The sequence below is a fragment of the Canis aureus genome, chromosome 1, assembly GCF_053574225.1.
Source record: "Canis aureus isolate CA01 chromosome 1, VMU_Caureus_v.1.0, whole genome shotgun sequence".
Classification (NCBI taxonomy): domain Eukaryota; kingdom Metazoa; phylum Chordata; class Mammalia; order Carnivora; family Canidae; genus Canis; species Canis aureus.
Genome location: NC_135611.1, coordinates 62,770,247 through 62,794,639, shown reverse-complemented (window position 1 = coordinate 62,794,639; position 24,393 = coordinate 62,770,247). Strand labels below are relative to the sequence as shown.

Here is a 24,393-nt window from a genome sequence, read left to right as displayed (position 1 = left end):
TTAATTTTTATTGGTGTTCAATTTACTAACATACATAATAACCCCCAGTGCCCATCACCCATTCACTCCCACCCCCCGCCCTCCTCCCCTGAGAAGTCCCCTATTCAGACAAAGCCACTGAAGTCTTCATGAAGCCTAATTTGGGGATGGGGCATAACACTAAATAAAATGAGTCAACTGACAGGCAGAAAATAAATGAGGTGACTGACAGGGAGAGACCAGCATGAGGAGAAAATACAGCTGATTAAGACCTAGGGCCTGATAAAGACCTAATGGCTCTTTTAGCGAGGTGACTTTGGATTGGGAGATGCAGGAAAAGAGCATCCCATGCAGCCATGACAAGTAGCCATTGGAGAGGATTGAGCCAGAGAAGGAGGCTACAGGAGCAGAAAGAAGGATATTGGGGCTGAAATATGGGGAAGAGAGAGAAGGTGGGAGACACATAGAGGAGTGAGGGGGGCAGGATCAGATCATGTAGCACTTTGTAGGCCATGCTACAGAATTTATTTTATTCACTGTATCATCAGCAGCCACTAAAAAGAAATTCGAGAAGTAAAATGATCTGACTTATATTTAAAAAGATCTTTTAGATTGCCACGTGGATGATAAATGGGAGCCAGGGGAGCAGGGTCAGGTGAGAGGCAAAGACACCAGTAGGAAGTCTGGGAGGAATGCAGGCACACAGACTGTAGGTGATAGGATATGCACAGATTGTGTAGGATATGGAGAGAGATGTGCTCAGAGGAGGGGACCATGTTGGTGAACAAGTCACAGAAGAAGTGGGTGAAGGAAATGAGCATTATTAGCTGGTAAGGAGAAAAACCAAGGATCACAGATGACAGCTGTTTCCAAATCCTTATATAGCTCAGTTCCAGAGTGGAGAGCACTACGTCATACTATCTGGAAGGATAGATGAGGAAGATTTATATCAACAACATGGAAGGCTCTACACTTCATGGATTAGAATCCCAGTCCACTACATGCAGACTGTGTGATTTTGAAGAAACAATATCTGTTTAACAGGGTGGCTGTGAGGATTATATAAATTAATGTTACAAAAAAGATATCTCAAAAGGTCCCAACTCATGATAAGTACATAGTAAATGGCAGATTGTAACAACAATTAGGATCATTATTTATATCAGAAGGAAGTTATTCTTAGGAAACTGGGTTTTATTTATTTTTTATTTTTTTATTTTTTATTTCATTTTATTTTATTTTTGGAAACTGGGTTTTAAATTTTTGTTTTAGAAAAACAGTTTTGAGAATTTGATGAAATATATGCCATTCCTCTAGAAAAAACACACAAATATATATATATATATATATATATATATAGCTGGACATACCTACACATGCAATTTTGAATATAATGTTTAGCACTTAACAGATGCCTCTAAGAGCCCGTCCATGGACCAGCTTGATGGGAGAGCATAGAACTCACAGTAAGAAGCCCTGTTTTAAGAGAAAGGAGTTGAGAAGCCCAGACTTGGCTTATACATAAGGTTGTTTATTGGTGAAGAAATGAAAGCTGGAGATGTCTCCAGTCATTCCTTTCTCTCCAACACATCGCGGAGCAGCCTGGGGAGAAGAGGACACCACACACACAACAGTAGCAACAACAGCACCAGCTGTACAAAAAGGGCCGCCTCCGGGAACAAAGGTGCCCCTGTGTGAGCAGAACTATGACCAAGGGACCATAAGGTTTTTATCAGAGAAAGAGGCAAGTGTGAGGGGTGACAGGGGCAATGCCTTGGTCCTCCCTGAGCTAGGTGAAGAGAGACTTGCAAGGGCTGTGGTTCTTAAATTTCTGTAATGGGAAATAAGCTGAGAAATAATACTCGTTACTATCATCCAGGTGAACTCTGGGTTGCTGCGGCCTGGGGGAGGCTGAAAATTAGGTATCTTCTGGTTTGCTACAGAATGCAAGCTCAGAGGTAGTTATGCATTTGGGTATGTTCAGCAACTCCCCCACCCTCCATCACCACTAGGCGATGGATGTGTGTGTGTATCCACTGTGAATCCAAAACACCGAGGGAGGTGCGTATTATAGAGCATGGGTTCAACAAATCTGTCCTGATGGAAAGAAAACAGGCATAAAGTACCTTGAGAATCAAAGCAGGGAATCAGCATCTCACTCAAGAATGAACTTTATAAAGAGTAAAGCTATAGGAAAATAGAATGTTTTGCCCCAGGAACAGCTACAGTTTTAAATCAGAAACATGACTAAAATACTAAAGGGAGTATATAAGGTTTTAAATGTATTGTTTGAAATATGTGCGCATGTGTGTTTGCCATGGATCTCTTTCTTCCAATGAAATCTTATACTAGAGTCTAGTAAATTGCCTGGATAGAGGAGAGTTGTTCTCACTGTGGTCACGGGCACTGTCCCCACCCCACCTGCTTGGCCTAAGACACTCCCCCCAGAACTTTAAGGGTACAGTTTGAAAACCACTGGATTTAGTGACCCCTAACAGCCTTATTAGATTGTCTGTGAATATAAAACAAAACTGAGTTGACATAGCATTGAAGGACTTTGTCTTTGACTCAAAATTCCTAGGTGTCTAATCATGGGGATGAAAAAGGATTTAAGATCCCACCAAATACATATTCCCCCAAATTACAAACCCTGGAGTTAACGTGGGGTATCCCTATGCTGGCTGCTGCCCACTTCCCAGCCACCTCCAGCATACCTCTTCATGGACTTGGGGGAGAGTTCCTTTTCCACCTCCTTCACAGGCATGCTGTAGGAGTCTACATTGTATTCACTGTCATCATCATATTCGTGGTCTAGCAGTGTTCTCGCCCACGTTCCCATGTCATAAGGGGGCAGCATTCCTCCAAACTCAGAAGGCAGGATCTCGGGATGAATTAGTTGGTGTAGACTGTTCAGGTTGTTACCATGCAAAAATATCTACAAATGCAAGAAGAAGGGTGAGGAGAAGAAACACGCATGGGAGGATTCATACAATCCAAATGCTAGGAGGAAGAAGTGAGGATAGGAAAAGCAAAAACAAGAGTTTTCCATGTCTGTTAAAATATTTAAGTCCTTTATTCACTCTGTGACACAAACAGGGCTGGCACTATTATCCTACTATTTCCTATAAAAATTCCAAGGCGTTGGCATTGTAAGCAGTTTCTCGAAAGTCAGACAGTGGTTAGGTTAAAGAGCTGGAACCTGATACTTGATTTCCTACTTTATAGTTGAGGACATGAGCAGAATCCAATGCACACGCTGATCTGTACATCATCTTGATGTTAGTTGTGCAAAGCTAATGATGTGCATAATGCATGCTGTTAAAATAGAGCCTTCTCATGAGGGACTCATCAACTATAGAGCCCATCCAAGTTATTAAGCCCAAAAGCTGTTACCAGTATGGCTTTCTTTTTTATCATCAATAAAAATAAGAACACTGTAACCACTAAATTACAGCTTTGTAATGCAAAGTGTGTGATGTAAATAAAAGTGGATTAGCATCATCATAATGAAAGGTTGAGTGAAGGTTCACATCCCAAAGGACTTGTGTTCTATAATGTTGCCAGCATCTTCTCTACTAGAGGTTTCTACCACGCTTATTATTCAAATAAAAATGGAATAATGGAGTGAAAATGTAAAGCTGTATGTATACATCAATTATTGGTATGATTGTCTCCTAGAGTTTAAAAAAAAAATGAAAAATTATTGAGGCACCTGGTGGTTCACTCAGCTGAGCTTCCAACTCTTGGTTTAGGGCTCAGGTCATGCCCTCGGGTGGTGGGATCAAGCCCTGCATCAAACTCCATGTTCAGTGTGGAGTCTGCTTGAGATTCTCTCTCTCTCCATCTCCCTCTGTCCCTGCCCTGCTCTCTCTCTCATAAATAAATAAACCATTACACGGAAAAATTATTCAAGGTACATACTCAGGATTCATTTTCCCATAAGTTGCTATCTCTTTTCTCTTCCTTCATTTCCATCTCAAAACTATAGATCAGCCTTCTCTGAAAAAGCATTCGTGTCCTCTCATATAATTTATGTCATATTTTTTAATGATTATAGCTTGTAAGTAACTTAGAAATCGTCACTTATGGCTTATAAGGGACTTGTACTTCAGGTTCATGATGAATAGACTAACATAATTATCTTTGCTTTCCATAATTTTTGAGTTGACTGACGTCAACGTATAGAAAAACAAAGAAAAACCAGTCTACAACATACAGCAAAATGATAGGGATGGGAATTATCAACTAACAAGTAATTTCAACAGATTTCAGACCAGGAAAAGCAGATGAGAGAAGGTCACTGGCCAAAATAGGCAGAGCAAATGGCTGCTTGAAATACTTGATGTGGAGCCTACAGAGGTGGAAGATGCCATCTGCTCCAATGTACATTAGGTTAATTGCAAAGTTTACACCTTCCCACTCCTCTTTGCAGAGCATAATAGCCCCCCCTACACACACATACATACACACACACACAAGCTTAGATTCTTCTCATAAAAAATCAAAATAATTTGGGGGGGATAGTTAAGTTCTAACACTTGAAACTCTTGTTTTATTAATTATACGACCTTATTTCATTAGATGCGTTTCTTCACGTAAGAAACGTCTTTCAAGTTATGCGTGAGTTCTCATAATAAATCCTTAGAGAAGTAAATGAAATCCTAGCACACTACTTCCTCTCTCTTTGCTAACATCCTGCTACCTCCTCCCTCAACATCACTTTCAGCTTTGGCCTTGTTTTCTCTTTCACTGAAAAAATAGGGCAACCAGATGCGACCCACCCACCAGCATCTGTGTCCATATGCCGCGCCTCCGCTCCTAGTACAATGGAAAGATAAACTCTACAAAGGCCACCCTCTCCACCTGTACACTAGAAGCCATCCCCTCTCCTCTACTCAGTTAGATTGCTCAAGCAATTCTCTTCTGTCTCTCTCAACATCATCAAATTTCCTCCGTCTGCTGGATCTTTTCCATCAGAGGACAAACTTGCCAACTCTTCTCTTCCCATTCCCCCCTCAAACACACAAAACCTCTCTTGGCCAGACTTCTACTTCCAGTTATTATCTTATTTCTCTCCTTCTCTTTATTACAAAACTCATCAAAGGAGTTGTTTATTTTCACCTTCCAAATACACTAGTCCCATTTTTCCTGAATCCAGTCCAGACAGGCCTTGCCTCCCACTCTACATCATGAAGACAGCTCTTGTCGGGCTTTTTCTCATTGCTAAATCAGGGTCCAATTCTCAGCCCTTATTTTTCTTGAACTCTCAGCAGCATTGGATATAAATGACTCTCATCATTGAAACATTTATTCCCAGCATCTCTTGATTTCCTCCTACTTTGACAGATGCTTCTTTTCAGTCTCTTTTACCAATTATTCCTCATCAGCCCAACATCTTAGTGTCACAGAGCTCCAGACTTTACTTCTTAGATTTATCCTTTTCTCTAAGTGTACTTACTACTCCTGGTGATCTCATTCAGTCTACTGGCCCTAAGTATTGTTCACATGGTGAACATTTATATATCGAATCCAGACCATTCCTTTGAACTTCAGATTGCTCTTTCCACTCTCTACTTGACATTTCCACTTAAAAGGTCAATGGGCACACACACACAAAAAAGGTCAGTGGGCACCTCCAACTTAATATGTCCAAAACTGAACTTACAACTTTTTTTCCCGAAATCAGTTCCTCTCTCTTTTGAACATCAGTTACTGGTATGACTGCTTCTAGTTTCTCAGGCTAAGACCTTCAACTCATCCTTATTTGCTTTCTAAGTTGTCAGTAAATCTTTTTGGTTCTTCATTCAAAATATATCATGAATCTGAACATCTGACCAATTCCGCCCCTACAACCTTTTTTTTAAATTTTTTTTAATTTTTTTTTTCGCCCCTACAACCTTTAATCAAACTACAATCATCCTTCAAATTGTATTACTGTGCTAACCTTCTAACTGTTCTCCCCACTTCCACTCTGACCACCTACATTTTATTCTCAACACAGCAGCCAGAATGACCATATCACAACGTTAGTTAGATCATGTGTCCCTGCTCACAATTCTCCATTGGCTTTTCCTTTCCCTTAGAGTAAATCTTCTAAGGCTCTCCATAAACTCTTTCACTGAACACATCTCATACCTCCTCCCTGGTGAAACACACTATGCACACATTTGTCTCAAGAGACTGAAGATTCTTGCCTTTAGATATCTCCATGGCTTCTTCTCTCATATCCTGAAAGCCTTTCATTTATTCAAGTTTTCCTGTTATTTTTCTCCTTACATTTTTTCTCTTCCACCATTTCATGCAAGAATGTCTTGTTCTTGTGGGCTCCCTTGCCTCCGATTACCTTACCATTCTAAGAATTAGCCTAAATAATACTTTTATTTTACTTCCCTATACTGTGTCATTAAGATTATGGTAGGTGACCTGAGTGGAAGGGAGGGAAGTAAAATGTGTTTGGGAATCAGCAAAGAATAGAAGAGAGAGTCCATCATATTGAGGAAAAGGTAGAAAGTTGCACCAATCAGTGGGGAGGCCTGTTTTCCTGTCAGCTCTTGGGGAGTGGTGAGACCATAACCCTAGAATAGCTGAAGAGTGCCTGGGGTTGAAGACTAGCCATTTGGGTTCTAGCTTTAGTGGAGATGCTATTTTTTTTCACAGACAACTTGGGGGCAGAAGGAGATCTTAATTCAAGGAAATAATACTGGCTTGAAGAGTAAGGATGTCCAAAGAGGCCATATTGGATGGGAAATTTGACTCCATGTAAAAGATTCCAGATATTAATGAGATTTTGAGAAGAAAGGATTCTATACCACCTAGGGTTGATATTCCCATCAGTCCAGTATGTTGGAGACTCAAAGTCAGGTTTCATTTAATCAGAAAAAAATAAAGAAAGAACCAGGTATTTCCTTTTTGTGACAAAAGATTCACAACTGTTCCTTAGTTTTCTTTTACCAGTTTTTCAGAGCACAGATTTATAGCATCTGCGGTATAAAGCATTTGAGTAATATTATGATGCTGGATCACTTGGAATACCAGTAAATATAATAGCTTTGTGCTTTATATTGATTCTATAGGTAGAAACCAAAAAGTGTTTTAACCTATAACTATTTTCTCATATGAAGATTTACAAGTCGTATAGTTTTAATCAAAATGGTAAGGCCCAGATACCTCCCTTCCATCTAGAATAATGCTAGTAGCAGTGAATTTTTCTAAGCATTGTCAAAATTACTCAATTCAATCAAATAGCCCCAGCCCTGGAGGTTTCCTCATTTTCTTAGACTTGATCCTCTTTAGTCATTTTCCACAGAGCAGAACACCCTGCTTGATCCTCTTTAGTCTTTTTCCACAGAACACCCTTCAGAACAAGTCACCCTGTCCTCAAGTCTTTCAAACTTTTTCCCCATCATTCTGACTGAAAGCCCAGACCCTTGCAGTTGAATACAAGCCCCCACATGATTTGGCACACCGTATTCCCTTCTATCCCATCGTGTATCACCCTCCTCAGTAGCTCATTCTGCTCTAGCTTTCTGAGCCTTCTTGCTGTTTGCCTAGTATATCAGGCAAGTTTCTACCTCAGGGCCTTTGTCTTTCTGGAACGATCTTCTTAATAAATCCACATGGTCAGCTCTACTATCTCCCAGGTGTGATTTAGGGCAATTTGCTTAGCCTTCTGTGCCTCATTTTCTCATCCCTAGAAGGAGAAAAATAACAGTGCTTCCCCTAGAGCTGTCCTCGTAAGGATTAACGGAATTAACATATGTAAGGTCCTTAGAACAGCATGTGGCATAGAGTGAATACTACAGGAGCATTCACTAGTGCAATATGTACTAAAAGCCCCAGCAGGTGTTTTGGATCTTGATCATCTCTTCATAAAACAAAGTTTGGAAGCGTTATTTGTGAAGCACATCAATACACTTTTCTGAACTCTAACATGTAAATTAATTTCATTCTCACTGGTAGAAACAATTCCTGATATAAATTACAATTTTTTACAGAGTCTTCCCCCTTTACTGCCGGAACATTTTCAACAAATTCATATACAGAAGACCTTCTGTTCAATAACGGTTGATACAAACACATATTTAGCAATTATTTCCCCTTTATGCTCACAATGAGGCCTCTATAACATGGCTTGGAGATACCTGAAGTGCCTTCTCATTCACTGAGAAACATGGAAAATTACTTTCAATACACATTTAGAAGTGAAGTATATTTTACTTTGGAACTAATCATTTGAAAATTGGTCACAGCACGGAGGCAAAAATAGCTCTAAATCTGGAATATTTGGATTCATATATTAGCTCTACAACTCTACAGCTGTGTAAATGAGTAAGCAAGTTACTTAACCGTCTTAAGACTTACTTTTCTCAGCTGTGAAATAGGAGATAAGGCTTACTAAATTTATGCTTCAGAGGCTTTTGGAGGATAAAATGAAATAATGGACATTAAAATGCATTTTGCAATCTATATTATTAATAATAACGATAAATGTGTTCAGCCCTTACCATGTACCGTGCACTGTGCCAAATGCTTTATACAAACTATCTTATTTGCAGAAAACAACAATTATTATGTTGTAGATGCTTTGAATGATCCTCATTGTTAGATGAAACCAAGTCTTTAAACGCAAGTGACTTGTCATTTAAAGAAATACTAATATCTCTACACATCAGCATTCTTTCTGAAAAGCATGATTGAACATGACAATCACTACAAAATTATGTTAGATACTACAAAACTCTCTATATTCAATGTGATACATATTATGAAATGACTAACATTCATATGTCAGCTTATAAAATTATAACTTTGATCTAGATTTTACTTGAAATTAAGTGTATTAATAAAAATCTAGTAACATGGCATAATTATTTATTTTTTTTTTACTTTTAAACTGAGGCTTTATATAATGATGTACTGCGATGTTCTCCCAATTTGTGGGAAAGCCAATGAGCAGGCTTTTAAATATTTCTTTCATACACACACTGATCAAAATTAATCATAGGGTCTTGAAGAATTTTTAAATGTCTTAAAAGTATACTTATATGCACTACAGGGGTAGATTTTACCACGGCCAGTACTACATACACATTTTGCAGCGTAATTTGTTGAACATGGGAAGAAAAAGAATACAAAAACAAAGAAACAAGCAAATACCCTTTTCCGAGTCTTCTCCTTGAGGAAAGGCCGGATCACGGTGTACAGGGCATGGATATACCATGGCTGATTGACAAAGTGAATTCCTCCAAACCTCGCTGGGAAACTATCCTAGAGGAACACAGAGTGGGGAGAAAAACCAACACGTGCTTTAATATACTGAGACGGCTTGAGGAAGGTCATACGGTGTATAAATTTGTTATTCCGCAAACTTAGCTGAGATTATTTGTAGAGTTAAGATGACTAAGAAAGAAGGAAGAAACTTACCACACTAAACATTGCAACTTTCAGACCTAAACTGAAGCAATACGTAATAAAGCAAATCCTTCTCAAGAACAGTTTGTTGATAAGAGCTTCAGCATTTTTAGGAACGCTGTATTTTAAGCCTACAAACTGTTAACAGTCACTATTGGCCAAGAAACAGAAATAAAAGACACGAGGGATTTGTCAAATACTGAATCTATGTTAGATAAGCATTTTATTTAAATTGTTTAAAGTATATCTAAATTAAAGTATTTTCTTAAATGTCACTATAGTTATCTACAATGTGAGCACTACCATGTATCAAAACTCACTTTATTCTATGTTGTCAACTTCATTATAAACATTCTCCTTCCCTTATTTCAGCTGTAAAAAACAGGGGGCAAACAGGCTTAAGCAAAATAAAAACTTTGTGTTGTAGTGTGGGAAATTTGGGGATGCATTATTGCTAGGTGAAGTCAAAACCCTCTGAGCTCACCCCTTTTCAGGAAGAAAACAGGCCTATCCTAAAGCCAGTCTCCTCTTCAGCAGGAACTCACTTGTGTAGTAAGGCTTGAATCTGAAGTGATGTAAAGATGTCTTTTCTTCCTATCTGTGACTAAACAGGTGCGTCCCACTTCACTCCATAATATGAAGGAAATCCTTAAGCTGAATAGATTGCAACATCTGACCTCACTTGAGTGTGCTATGGATTCCACATAAATAAATGGATCCTTGCTACTAGTTCGAAATCCCACACTCAACTATGAAAGTCTTAAAAAAAACAACAAAAACTATACCACTAGAGGTGTCTCTCAGGAAGTATCATAATAACTGACATTCTTCTGGATTTTTTTTAGAGCATGAATGGGAACAAAGAAAAACTAAAGGAACTGAAATAATCATAGGTGCATTTTTAAAATTTTTTTAAACAAGATTGTTTTAACCCTATTATGTTATGCTGTGCATGTTTTACCTTTGGGGAGACACTTAGGAGCATTAATAATTAATTCATGGTTTTCTATGCTGATTTTCAGAGCCAATAGCACTTTTTTTTTTTTGCAAAGCCATTTCTATCTCTGGCAGCAACGCACTATAAAAAAACAATACTTAAAAAATAAATAAATTGGAATAACTAAAAGTAAAATACATCTCCTTTTATGTAAGCACCTTACTTCTTTTATAAACATGTAGTTTTCATTCCTCAAGAATTTATTATGATAACAGAAATGAATTACATAGAAATATAGACATCGTATGTTTTTAAGTTATGATATTTTTATACATAAAAGGAAAATAATCTATGTACAATAAAGAGAATGCTAAGATAAACATCCATGTGCCCTCCACTCAGCTTAAGAAATAGAACGTGGTTGGTAACCTTAGAGTTGACTTTATTCATATTCTCTGTTCCTCTACCACATTTTAAAATTTTATATTATAAATGTTTTTCTTATATTTTATAAGCATTATAAATATATAAATATCTTACTCCTTATTTATTTTATAATTTTGTATATTTTATTTATTTCTATATTTTATATTTCTTGCTATGGATATACTTACAACCCCTAAAAGATACTGTTAGGTTTTCTAAGTACTTAAACTTTCTAAATATATGAATGTATTCTTCTAGCATCATATTATATTGTTTTTGAAGTTCCTCGTATTTGAGTTTTACACATGTGCAACTGTAGTTGTCACTATTGTATGGTATACTATTGTATGATAGGTCATAATTTATTTTCTCTTGTCAATGCACATTGTTTTACAAATATTTTGTCTGGTGTGCATCACCAGGCATCACCAGCACCTCTGCTCTGTAGACTTCGTTTATGGACATGCGTCTTGGGCATGTTCAAGTGTATATGTGGGGTATATATCTGAAGTCTTAAGTCATAGAGTGTACATACTTTACACAATTGGTAACAGCAACTACATCAATTTATGCCTCTCCATCCCCCAGCAATCAGGAACGTTGCAACTCTTCCACATACAGCACTTGGTATCGTCAATCTGTTTAATTTTTGCCAATTTATAGGTTATGACATAGATTTTCATGTAACTTTAATTCCCTAGTCACTTGGACTTTATTTTAATTCTGTCATTAATAACATTACTTAATAACATAATCACTTAATACATAGGTATTTTGTGTCTTAGTCCTTGGGACCCTGAATTTGGTTACTTTCTCTGCTGATCTTATTTATGGTGAACTTATAGTTGGTTAATATTAATCATTGGGAATCCTGAAAGAGCTAGTTTGAGGATGCCTTTCTCCAGATAAGGTCCGTATCAGTTCCTACTAGGTGCTATCAACATGATTTGGCTTTAATTTAATTTCCTTTTGGGGGGGATTTCTCTGATTATACAATGTGCATTCAAATCTCAGACTCAGGGCAGCCCTGGTGGCTCAGCGATTTAGCGCCGCCTTCAGCCCAGGGTGTGATCCTGGAGACCTGGGATCCAGTCCCACATCGGGTTCCCTGCGTGGAGCCTGCTTCTCCCTCTGCCTGTGTCTCTGCCTCTCTCTCTCTCTGTGTGTCTCTCATGAATAAATAAATAAAATCTTAAAAAAAAAATCTCAGACTTAGAGGAGACAATTATGGTCTCAGATTATCAGAGAAGACATTGTTATTATTATTAATACCAATATTATTATCGTTACTATTATTTTTCCACCTGCTTATGAGAGAGGCAGAGAGGTTTTCTTAAAGGTTTCCTAGCCAGCAGAGATTCTCCTTGCACAAACCTTCCTTAAGGATAGAGCACCTGGACGAATGCAGTCTCACAGCTAGTCCCCCTTTGCCCACAATGTATGCAAACCCAGTCTTTGCTTCTATCCACCCCAGGCCCTAGGCATTCATTACCCTCTAAAGCTGTAGGTTCCTGCAGTCAACATTTGCCTCCAGAACCACCTAGGCTTCACTTATTCTCCTGTTTTTTGTTTTGTTTTGTTTTTCCAGTAGACTTTGTGCTCTTGCTTTAGGGTTCAAGGGGCAGTTGAGGGGTGATGACTTCTTTCTTGCTCCCTAGAGTTCTGCAAAGAATCTGAAGATATTTTTGTTGTGATTTATCTAACACTCTGTGTTTCATGGCGGGAAGATCTTCAGGAATTTTTAACCTGCTGCACTACCTGAAGCAGAACTACTTAGAATGCTTTTAAAATCCACTCCTGAAGAGGCATTTAATCTCTAAAACAAAAGTGAATAAACATCAGCTATCAAGTTGTTAAACCAAACGTCTTGGCTCAGTGATTTTTTTAAACTACAATCCCGTGGAGGTCATGCTTCTTCTATTGAAAAATAAATATGCACACGTATACACAAAACATACACATGAGTTCATGGGATTTCTTGGATGTATCTTTACATAAAGAAGGACTTGATCAGTGCCAAATCACAGTTGAGACAGGGTGCACAGGAAGGGAAAGCAATGACTTTGCAATCAAATTAATCTAGGTTAAAATTCTGATTCAGTGCCACCTCTCAGGCATCAAAGTGCAACACAATGACAGCATAATCCTTGATTCCTCTCTTCTCCTCACTGTGATGCCTTGTTTCCTTTCTTTCTCTTCTCCTTGTGGTATTACAATTACACATATGTTATACCTTCTGTACCTGGCTTCCAGTTCCTGGTTACTCTATTCCTTTTTTGTTCCAACGTTCTTTCTCTTTGCTTTCCATTTTGGAAGTTCCTATTGACATAGTCTCCAAGCTCAGAGACTGTTTCGTTAGCCATGTCCAGTCCACTAATAAGTCCATCAAAGGCATTCTTCATTTCTGTTAGGGTGTTTTTGATCTCCAGATATCTGTTTTTTTTCTTTCTTACACTTTCCATTTCTCTGCTTATACAGTCCATCTGCTTTTGCATATTGTCTACTTTATCCATTAGAGCAGTTAGTATATAAATCAAAATTGTTTAAAATGCCCAGTCTGATAATTCTGACTTCCTTGCCCTATCTGGTTCTGATGCTTGCTCTGTCTCTTCAAGTTGTGTTTTTTTAAATTTTTTTTTTAGTACGCCTTTTAATTTCTTTTCCTGATAGCCAGACATGATGTACCAGATAAAAGGAAGGGCTGTAAATCAGCCAACTGTAATGCAGTGGTAGGTGTGGTAGGAGGGAAGTGTTCTATAGTTTTATGATTAGGTCTTGGTCTTCTAATGAGTCTGTCTCTGGACTGTGAACTCCCAAGTGTTTCTCAGTCTTTTTTTCTTCCCTGAGGTGGGACAGGTAGCCTAGAGTTGGGTATTTCCCTTCACCATGTGGATGCCTAGAGTTGGGTATCTTTCTACCCCCAGGCCAGTTAGGTTCTAATAATACCCCAGCAGAAAGAGAAAAACAGTAACAACAGCAACAACAACGACAACAACAACAACAGAGTGCTCTGGCATATTTCAAAATGGTTTCTTCTCCTTTTCCTCTGACAGAAACACAAGGGGATTTTTCTCTAATATTTACTAAAAACCTGATCCAACCCATGAAGAAAATCTCACAAAAGTGTGGGGAGCCCTTAGGATGGGGCTCCTTGGAATTTTTAAATCTTAGCCTCATTCCCAGTGAGCTTCCAGCAATTTGTCACTTAAAGTTCATGATATCCTGCCCCAACATTGGTTCCCACCATGGTTTGTTTCCCCTTCTGGATCTCTGCTCCAGTAAGCCAAGACTCCCTGTGTTTACCTGCCTGTCCCTCCAGTCTTGGCAACAATGGTTTTCCCTGTTACCTCACCTCATTTTCCAGTCTGGTTGTTTATTTGTTGTCAGGACAAGGTAGAGTCTTCCAACCTTCTTCCAAGCAGAACAAGAAACCAGAAGTATAAGCCACTTGCTTCCAATCATGCCCCCAAGCCCTCCAATATTTATATCCTCAGCTTTGTGTAGCTTCATATTTTTGTATTCACTCTCATGGCCATAGTAAAACCCAAAATCCACTGTGTCCACTCCCAGCTTGGCACGACATCACTTCCCTGCATCATCTTCATGTCTGTTGCAGTCCACTTGCAGTTTTAAAGCTTGTTGACTTTGTTCTCTCCCATGTGCCTGGCATAGCCTCCCCTCCCTTTTTGCATTGTCCTCTCATGTTGAACTTTTAAGGCCTAGCTCAGGCAACATCATCTCCAGGAAGCTCTTTTTGATCCTTTCTCTCACTTTTCCATACCCTGTTCTCTCTTAAAAGCCCAGTCTCTGCCATCAGGAGCACAGTGCCTAAGTCTCTCATTGCACTTGCCTGTATAACCTTGAAACTGTCTCTTCATTTGTCTGCTTCCACTATTAAAATGTGAGCTCTTTGAGGCTTGATTTTGCGTTTTATATGGTCTGTTGGAGATGGGCCTGCATCCATTTCCACTCACTTGGTGCCCCACCCAATAGGGCAGGGGATAGAAGGCTAAAACATAATTATAATCCTACAGCTGGGATTATAAATAAGAGTTCTGTCAGTGAGAGACACTTGAACAAGATTTAAAGGACCAACCGGAGGCCACAGTCACATTTTTGTTGCAGTTGCAGCTGCTAGGAAAACTCTAGGGGAGCAACTGTTTATGGCAGTGTCTGGATACTACCTTCCACTTTCTAGGTATCACTAGGTGAGAGGCTGCTGGGATGGCAGTAGTGAGAGGGTGAAGACAGCAGTTTCTTGATCTCTGGATCACATCTGCAGGGTTGGGACCTCAAAACCAAGAAAGCAGACACAGCTCCCTAATGACATTGTAATTCCTCCCATTTTTCTAATGAAATTTTAAAACACAAGCTCCCTGTATTTTAATTCATCTGTCCTTGAACCATCCAGAGAGATTTCTAACTCAGAAAAGTTAACATTAACTCAGATCCAGACTGTGTATGATTTCATCTTTACATTCCCAATATTTTAAAAGAGAGAGAGTGTGTGTGTGTGTGTCCTAGAGCAGAGCTAGATGAATGTTTCTTGAATAGAATAGATTCTGGTACTTACTACATATGTAAACTGAGCCTCAATCTCCTTATCTGCAAAATTGAAACATTTAATAGGACTGTTAATGGCCAACCATAGCCATTAAGCACACCTCCTAAGTCCTGGACTACCATATTAAATATCAATTTTTACTTTATACATATGGAAATGACCATGAAGGAATTTTATAATGTGGTTTAATGGGAAGTTGTTTGGTCCTAAAACACTACATAGTATAACATAATATTTAAAATAACAGCATACAGGGATAACTGGGTGTCTCAGTCAGTTAAATGTCTGCCTTTAGCTCAGGTCATGATCTCAGGATCCTGGGATCAAGCCTCACTTTGGCTTGATCACTTTGCTCAGCAAGGAGTCTGCTTCTCCCTCTCTCTCTGCCTCTCCCCTCTGTTCATGCTCTCTTTCTTTCTCTCCTATAAATAAAATCTAAAGTAACATAAAATAAAATAATAAAAAAATAAAATAAAATAAAATAAAATAAAATAAAATAGCAACATACAATATGCTGATCGTTGACTCTGCTGGCCACAATGCTCTTCACTGAAGATGATGAAATAAGAAGTACCTTGCAGTCAGTGAAAGTACAATCAAGATTGGTTGAAGAAAGTTAACAGAATTTCTGCCTTCTAAAAACTTCTGGCAATTTACCTGTTCCCATTCATTTTATTCTTGAGTGGTACACTTTTTGATGGATGTACAAAGTGTGCTGGATTATCTTGACTGAGTACTTGAGTTAATGGAAACTTGGCTGCCAAAGCTCTAGTGGAATTCAACATCTCTCCAAGCCTCTGTTGACTATATACTCAATCTTTCTTTGGGAGAAGATGACTTTGGAAATATTCCCCTCATGCAAGATATGAGTTTCCCTATAAGTTGATTGCTATTGCCAACAATTACAAAATAATATCAATCAAAGCAAAGCCTCTACCTTTTCCTCATTGGCATATAAGTGATATAGACACTATAAATATTGGCACTATGGGTATTCTGGAGAGAGGTAAATATATGTACATGTATCAAATATACATAAGTAAGTTATGCACACATTTCTAGCAAAAATTTGCTTGCCTCAGATGTTTGGCCATTCAAAAAAGAAAACTTGGAAAATGAACCATTAATATAGTATTCAGTTCTTTAATTGATATTGGTGAAATAAAAAAATTATGTGTTAGGACAATACTATCACAAGGAGTCAGTCTTGAGAACAACATAAATCAATGTAATTTCTGGTACAATCAAGGTACAGTTTGTAGCCATAAACATGAACAAAATAGACTCTTTTATGAGAATTTAATCTACAACTTTGGTCCTGTTTCACAAGACTCTCTAGGATTCCTAAAATGATCAAGTGTGTTAAGAAGTGACCTCATGTAAACATAGGCAAAAACTGTATGTATAACTCACTCATTCAAAACTAAATTCATTAGCCTTTTTAAAAAAGATTTATTTATTTATTTATTTATTTATTTATTTATTTATTTAGATTTATTTTAGAGGGAGAGAGAGAGCATGTGGCTTGGGGAAGAGGGGCAAAGGGAGAGAGAGGGAGATTGAGTCCAAAGCAGACTCCACACTGAGCACAGAGTCCAATGCAGGCCTCAATCTCACAACCTTGAGATCACAATCTGAACTGAAACCAAGACACACTTAGTGACTGTGCTACTCTGGCACCCCCATTAGTCTTTTTTTAACGTTTTTTTTTTCTTTTCTACCTTTACTGCACTTTTGAAGCACATAATTTCAACTGTTATATGCACTATGGCAAAGTGCATATAATGATAAATCATAGTATGCAACACCTAGAAGTTACAATTTTAATTCAAAACTCTATCCCTAGAATTATATTAAGATTAAAAATATTGCACTATTATGATGATTTCAGTAAAGTTATTGAGCATGATTATTGTAGAAATTCTAAACATCAAATAAAGCACAATAAAGAAAAGTGCTCATCACCTTATCAACCAGAGACAAAAGGAATACTTTAAGCATCTTAGGGGATGCTTCTAATTCTTTTCAGTTAAGTTTTATACAGATGACATAAAATTATATGTAAAAGTCTAGAATTATGAGAATAATTTTTACAAAGCCTTAATATGTATACAACATATATAATAATATCACCCTCTCTCTTAAAGTCTGCCTAGGTATAGAAAGTAGAAGGTAACTATTACAGCAGTTGGTACTACTAGTTCCTTAGACTGCATCAATATTAATTTCCTTCAGATATGTTTAAATTTAAGATTTGGCTGCTTTACAAAGATGTCTTAGGAAGAAGGTATGATGGGGAAGGCATCCCCCAGAAGGACAGATCTAAAATGCAGCCCAGAATATTGAAGAGAATGGAGTAGAAATGCAAAAGTGCCTGTGAAAGGTGCCAATGTGGAAAATACATAACTAACATTCTGAACGGTTGTAGGAAGGCCTCAATTATGAGTTCTGTTAAGAGAGAATTCAGAGAATTTTATTAATCTGTTCTCTTAGCCGATCTAATAAAGAAAATCAGGACACGGTAGGGGGAATAACTGATGTGCCTGGATATACTAACCACACCATATTTTCCTAAATATGTCTTTTGGAGATATTCTTTCTAGCTGGTATAGTAGCATTTGTATACTCATACCTATCTTTTAGAATGTTGAATAAGCTATTTGTATGCAGACCCTACACATCTTCTAAAAGATTAACATTCCAAAAAAAAAAAAAAGATTAATATTCCTGAAAGAAATCAGGTTTGTCCTAGTTCCAAAGCCCTGCTTCCATTCCCACCTCTAGTATTCTGTGCAGTGTCTGGAACTAAAGAGAATGGAGCTACAGCTGGGATATATAATCCCATATATGTAGTCTCATTAATACCAGACAGGCACATCTAGGTAAGTCATTCCATTGCTTTCATGAGGGAAACAAGGATTTTTACCAAAATATTCTAACTCGTGTGTTTTGCCAAATTGAGAGAAAACAGCCAGGAAACTATTTAATGACCAGCTAATTGGAATGTCTTTTTCTATGCCTGCCTCATAACTGGTAATGAGCCATGTGTAAATGGATGCAAATAACAGATTGAAAACAAAGGCTCTTGACCTGGTGCAGAGATAAGCATTTAAGCTGGGGTTGTACAAATGCAGGAGGATGCTTCACCTCCAACCTCTTAACTTCTAACTGCCCATTAAACCCTCATGCTATCCAGGTAAGCAGACAATAAAGGAACTGGGTTACACGGAAAGAACTGCGTAGAAACAAACTTCACCAAAACAGGTAATTGCTCTGACATGTATGGAAACAATAATTACTAACATTTTCTAAAGTTTACTTAACACTTTGGAATTTGAGAAAAGAGAAAAAAATAATTAAATGGTTAAAAATGAATAGTCAATTCTTGTTAGAGGAAACAAGTCAGCCTTCAAAGATACATCACATTTTATTTCAAAATAAGCACTTAGCAAGGTTTTCTATTTGATGAGCAATCTCTGAAACAAAATGCACATAAATTACAGACTTGAATTTTAATGATTCCTTAGAAAACAATGTCATAATTTAATAAGTGTTTTAAGAAACATTGATTAACCATAACGGATCATTTAAAAGAGTAATTAATAGTATACATTAATTTCCCATTAATATGTGGCATCGTAGGTAAACATTTTTTTAGAATTAAAAAATTTTAAGATATGAATATATTTTGAAATAATTTTGCCCTCCCAAGTGCTAAAATCCTAATCTACATATGCACTAAAATACAGATAACTTTTTAGATTTTTTAATTTAAAAATTAATGTACCTAGATTTGTATTTGCATATTTTACAATATCTATTTGTTCTAAGACCTTTGGCAAAATGTCAGCTATTGTTTAAACTATCATGAATACAAGTGTGTCAACATGTATTTCTCTTAAGGGTGGTCAACAGAATGTGCTCTACCCAAAGGCAAATACATGTCATTTCTGACATTTCTATTTAAAAAGTAGCCATTCCTCCCCCCATTCTATATACATCAATATTTAGCTAATGAATACTTCGTGACACTGTGACTCCTAATAATTCTCTTTTGCTCTGTCGCTCTCCTTTTATGAAATTCAGTTCTCATTATAGATATGGGCTAGATTTGTTCTTTTTCAGTTTTATCCAAGGGTGTCCTCTGGTTTAATTTTTAAGTTAATTAGAAATGATGCCCATGTACAATGATGTTGCCTGATGTTCTCCTTTATAGGGTGCATAAAAGAAAGCATAGAAGGATTTTCTGAAGGGCTGTATGTTCTCAAGGCAAATTACTAGGAAACCTGCCACAGGGATTCTAAAGTGTAGAATAATCATCACCTTTAATTGTGAGTGGACATATGCTGTAGGCAGCTCAGGTCTCACACCAACATGTTGAATGCAAAGGGATTTTATTGCATGGCTTTCGTGATTCTACAATCAGAATTTATTATTTGGACTAAGAGAGTCTTTTAACTTCCACTCAAGAACACTAAGAGGAATCTTCTCAGGTCACTCAGAGCACAGTGGTGGTCAAGGGCTTCTCCAGTTTATAAAGCTACAGGCCCAGAGAAAAGCAAGGAATTGTGCTTTCAAACTCTTCCAAGATAACACATGATTATCATCTGCTTGAGTAAAAATGAGTGTTTTGTGGTGTTCTTAACGCTGCTGCAATCTTAACATAGACCATCAGTTCTAAGTTTTTAATTTTGTTTTAAAAATCTTAAATAACAGCATAGCTGACTTGTTTAAATCTACAAGGAATAACCCCAGTTCCTTTTCTGCCGGTAAATTATCATTTGTAAATAACAAGTACACATAACAATCACTTGTAAATACCATGTCAATAAATATATTAAAATAACGACATAATAACTTGTTATATACTGATTCAACAGAAAAAAATGCAATGTTATTCCATTTTTTTTTCTTTTCCTACTCGTTTTGAACACGTGTATTGAAATCATCCATACATTCTTGGCTTCTAGGTTCCAGTGATAAATCTACTTACCCATGAGACAAATGTGTCTCTGTCAGCAAAAGTATCCCTGCCACATATACAGAATTACTAAATAGAACAGAGTACTATTGTGGAGAGAATGTCTCCTAGAGTACACTATGACTGTATGATCAGGGCCTCTGAAATTTGTGGGCTAGAACCACCTAATCTATCTCAAAATCTCAAGGATACTCTAATTCTAGACAAATCATTATTTTGTCATTTTTTTCCTGTGCCCACCATTAATCAGTTGGTGCTGGCTCACCTGGCTTCAAACACAGCCCTCCTCACCCTGCAAGGGTCCCTGGAACACAAATGCTGGTTTATTAGCTTAGAAAAATCCCTCCACTCGGATAAAACTCTCAAATTACACTGGTGACTCAGTAGCATCAACTTTGCACGGAGAGGGGAATGTCTGAGTCTTGAGGCAACTTAGTGGGATATTACATAAAATATTCCTCCTCGAAAGAGCTCTTCTGAGCTAAAACTATTTCTTAACGCAAAACCAACATGGAAAACTACTTAGAACATGTTTGGTCATCCTATAACTGAATGGGCAGGAAGATCTTTCTTTTGTGAGCAACATACGTGTTGCTCCCAGCTACTTTTTTTTCTGTCAGAGATGGTGATAACAGATGGAAGCAAATCACAGCCACAGAGCCCTAACATGAAGACACAAGGCTGGTGTGTGCCTGGTACATGCAGGAGGCAAGGCAGCCTGGAGAACGTGACACAAAGCCATTCTCACACCTCTTCACAATTCATGAAATATCAATTCCAATCAAGTATAACAGCAGGAGAGTACCCACAGTAAAAACCACCAACTTATGAAATTGTTACATCATCATGTTCCAAGTCAGGCTCTTCTATCAAAAGTGGATGCATAGCAAGGGTAACAAATAGTTGTGCCATTTCTCATCAAAATAGAATACGTAGTAATTTTCCGTGACCTGTGTCTTGAGGCCTGTAGCTCCAATCTAGAAGTCAAATGCAGTAGACCTTACTACTACCCCAGCCAGTATATCAATAATGATTAGGTCTCTCACTAAACTTTTAAACTACTTTAGTAACACACATTCAGAAGTGCTGACATTCTCATATTCAAAATTGCCAAAGGGGAGTTAAGCTGCAGAACTTCAGCTAGAGGAATTGAGAAGAGCAAATTATAAAAAGAATTAGGCAGAAGTCCTTAAGTGGATATTTCAGGACACTCCTGCCTACATCAGGCATGCAAAACTAGACCAGATTGTTTTTTATGATGAAACTCAATGCTGCAAGGGTTTGGCAAGACAGGAGCCGTCAGATTCTGTTGAGGGAATATAAACTGGTAAAACATTCCTGAGAGAAACCTCAAAATATACTCCTTTTGTACCCTAATATCAGTTCTAGAAGCCAATTATAAAGAAATCATTGTTAGAGTAAGATTTTATGTACAACAGTGTTTTTTATACGTATTTTGTAATGAGGAAAACATTGGGATCAATTTAAAGTTACTTTAACAAAACAGTGAATAAAAGAATAATATATTTGCTCATGTTCAAGAGCAATTAAAATGGCATTTCCAAAGAATTTTTAATGACAGAAAATAATCAAATATTATAATAGGTTAATAAATTAGGAAAAACATTAATTTACTTTAAAAAAGAATATAAAATATTTAGAAAAATACATCAAAATGTTAGCTGTGTTAATTCTGTGTAACTGGATAATAGATGGCTTTTCTTTTTATGCTTTGCATATTTTATATTTTTCAAATGTTTTTATATGACCATGTACTACACACAAACAAACACACACACTTGTAAATATGTATAGTGGTAAAAACGTCAAATACTTTAAAAGTATCAACATAAAGACAGCAATATGCCTGTCTATGCATCTATTAAATTTAGCAAATATTTATTGAACCCTACTCAAGCCTGGGAAATGTAAGGGGAATGTGAATGAAGCAGAGGCCTTACCTTGAAGGAAATTATAGACTACTGCTAAAGGGAATAACAGAGAATAACATAAATCAAGAAAAAATAACTTCTACAAGGTGTGTTTAAGTTTGAAGGAAAGGAACGATGCCAGATTGAAGAGAAATTTAGAATAATGATGAAAGTACTCCCAAAAGAGGTAGTTCATGGCACAGACCTTGGGGTGTCAATGAGAATCTGGTAGTTGTGGATGAGGCAATGGAGAGAGTGGAAGGGTGTCCTGGGGTAAAGGAGCAGTAGGACCAAAGATGTGAAGACTGAGCCATCTTTAAGATAACGGTTGCTCGAAGTGTTTATCAGGAATTGAGGGTATGTGAGAAAATGTTGGCAGCATGGCTGAGAAGATCATTATAGAGTCTATGTGGACCATCCTGGTTGTCTTGCCCGAGGGGGCTTGTACTGGGCATTCTTGAGAACAAAGCGGTATGCTACAGTTATGTTGTAGGAACATTAGCCCAGCAGGGGTGTGTAGTTTGTTCCAGAAATCTGACATTGTAATATTTATGTTTTAGTGCAACCACTTTGATGTGGAGACATTCTATCTCAGGTTAAAAATTTTAAAAACAGCTAGAGTTTTAGTCTAATTATTTTTTTAAATGATCAAGTAATGTGTGACCCACCATCTACCAGGTCCTTTATCATGACCACCCATCATGGAGCAGCAGGGATGAGGTGATGAGGGTTAGAGATGGGATAGGGATGGAATAGGGCTGTAGTTAGAACTGTTAGAGATAAGGATAGAATAAGGGTTATGGATGCATATTTTTTTAATTTTATTTTATTTGTATTCAATTTGCCAACATACAGGAAAACACCCAGTGCTCATCACATCATGTGTCCTTCTTAATGCCCGTCATCCATTTACCCCACCCACCCACCCCTTCTGTAACCCTTTATTTGTTTCCCAGAGTTTGGAGGCTTTCATGGTTTGTCTTTCTCTATTCTTTCCCCACTTAATTTCCCCCCTTCCCTTATAGTCCCTTTCACTATTTCTTATATTCTACAAATGAGTGAAAGCATATGATAATGGTCTTCTTCTGACTAACTTATTTCACTCAGCATAATATGATCCTGGGTGCACATTTCTTGAAATAGAAAATGGTGACTTGATCCTTTGACTTGCCCAATTTGTTCAATGAATGCCTACAAAATATCCTACTTTACTTGATTTCAAGAAGATGGAGACATGCATTCAAATCTATTAGCACGATACAGGCACTAGAGCCTGAATTTGAGTCCTATTAAGGCCTAAAAGCATAAAAGGAAAACAAGTTACACATGTTAAAAATATGGAGAATATACAGCTTAACAAATGACCGGATGCACAGGGGACCTACCACAGAATGGCTGAAAGTAGGCTGCTGTTTTTTAACCTGGGTTTATTCACCACTCATTGTACCAGAAACTGACATAAGGAAAAGATCAGATTAAGAGGAGGTCTGATATGTTGAGATTTCAGTGCTGTAGGCCATACAAGTGAAGATACCCCTAAGCTTGGAGAGCTCACACAGAATTAGAAAGCAGAAATGGAGCAAAAAAAAAAAATTAAGATTTGTGAATATACCAAAAAAGCTACGGTAATCTGTGTACTATTAACATAATCATAATATACAGTTTTTTTTCCCTCATTTAAGTTCCTGACCAATGTCAAGGACTGGCTTGAGTAAGGAGTTGGAGAGAAGAGGTCACTGAAGCTAGAATGATGTTTTCCAACCATTTGCCAGAACACTTTTAGCTTTACCACCGCCTTCCAAGACTGTGTGATGTCCATATGGGTTGTGAGGCAGTGGATTATAGAGACAGCTTGAGAGAGTCTAAAGATGCTTCAGGCACGTGTCCTTCAAAGAAGCACGCATGAAAAACAGCACGACTAGGGCTCACAGTGTAGGCAGTCCCCCTCTGCCTGCCTGCTAGTGAGGAATTCCCATTCAGTCTCTGAACACCTCCCTGCAAGGCTGGGGGTAATAGCAAGATGATGCCTCAGGTTAGCTAATCTAGGAATATGTGCTTTCTCTTATTTGCTAGTTTTACGACAGGAAGGAAGCGAGGGTTCAAATTCGGATCATCATCCCCTCCCCAAAATTCAAAGATAATTAATGAGTGTACCTCTAACTAC

General features: G+C 37.6%; 1 protein-coding gene across 2 annotated transcripts in view; it reads right to left on the bottom strand.

Annotated features, from left to right (window-relative positions):
* CLVS2 (clavesin 2) overlaps positions 1-24,393 on the bottom strand; it is an 88,961-nt gene that overhangs the window by 27,647 nt on the left and 36,921 nt on the right. For both annotated transcript variants that reach the window (XM_077901971.1, XM_077901979.1), the window contains 2 exons: positions 9,136-9,246; positions 2,694-2,914 (listed from right to left, as the gene is read on the bottom strand). In XM_077901971.1, coding sequence (XP_077758097.1) covers positions 2,694-2,914; positions 9,136-9,246 — 332 coding nt within the window. The remainder of the gene's footprint in view (positions 1-2,693; positions 2,915-9,135; positions 9,247-24,393) is intronic.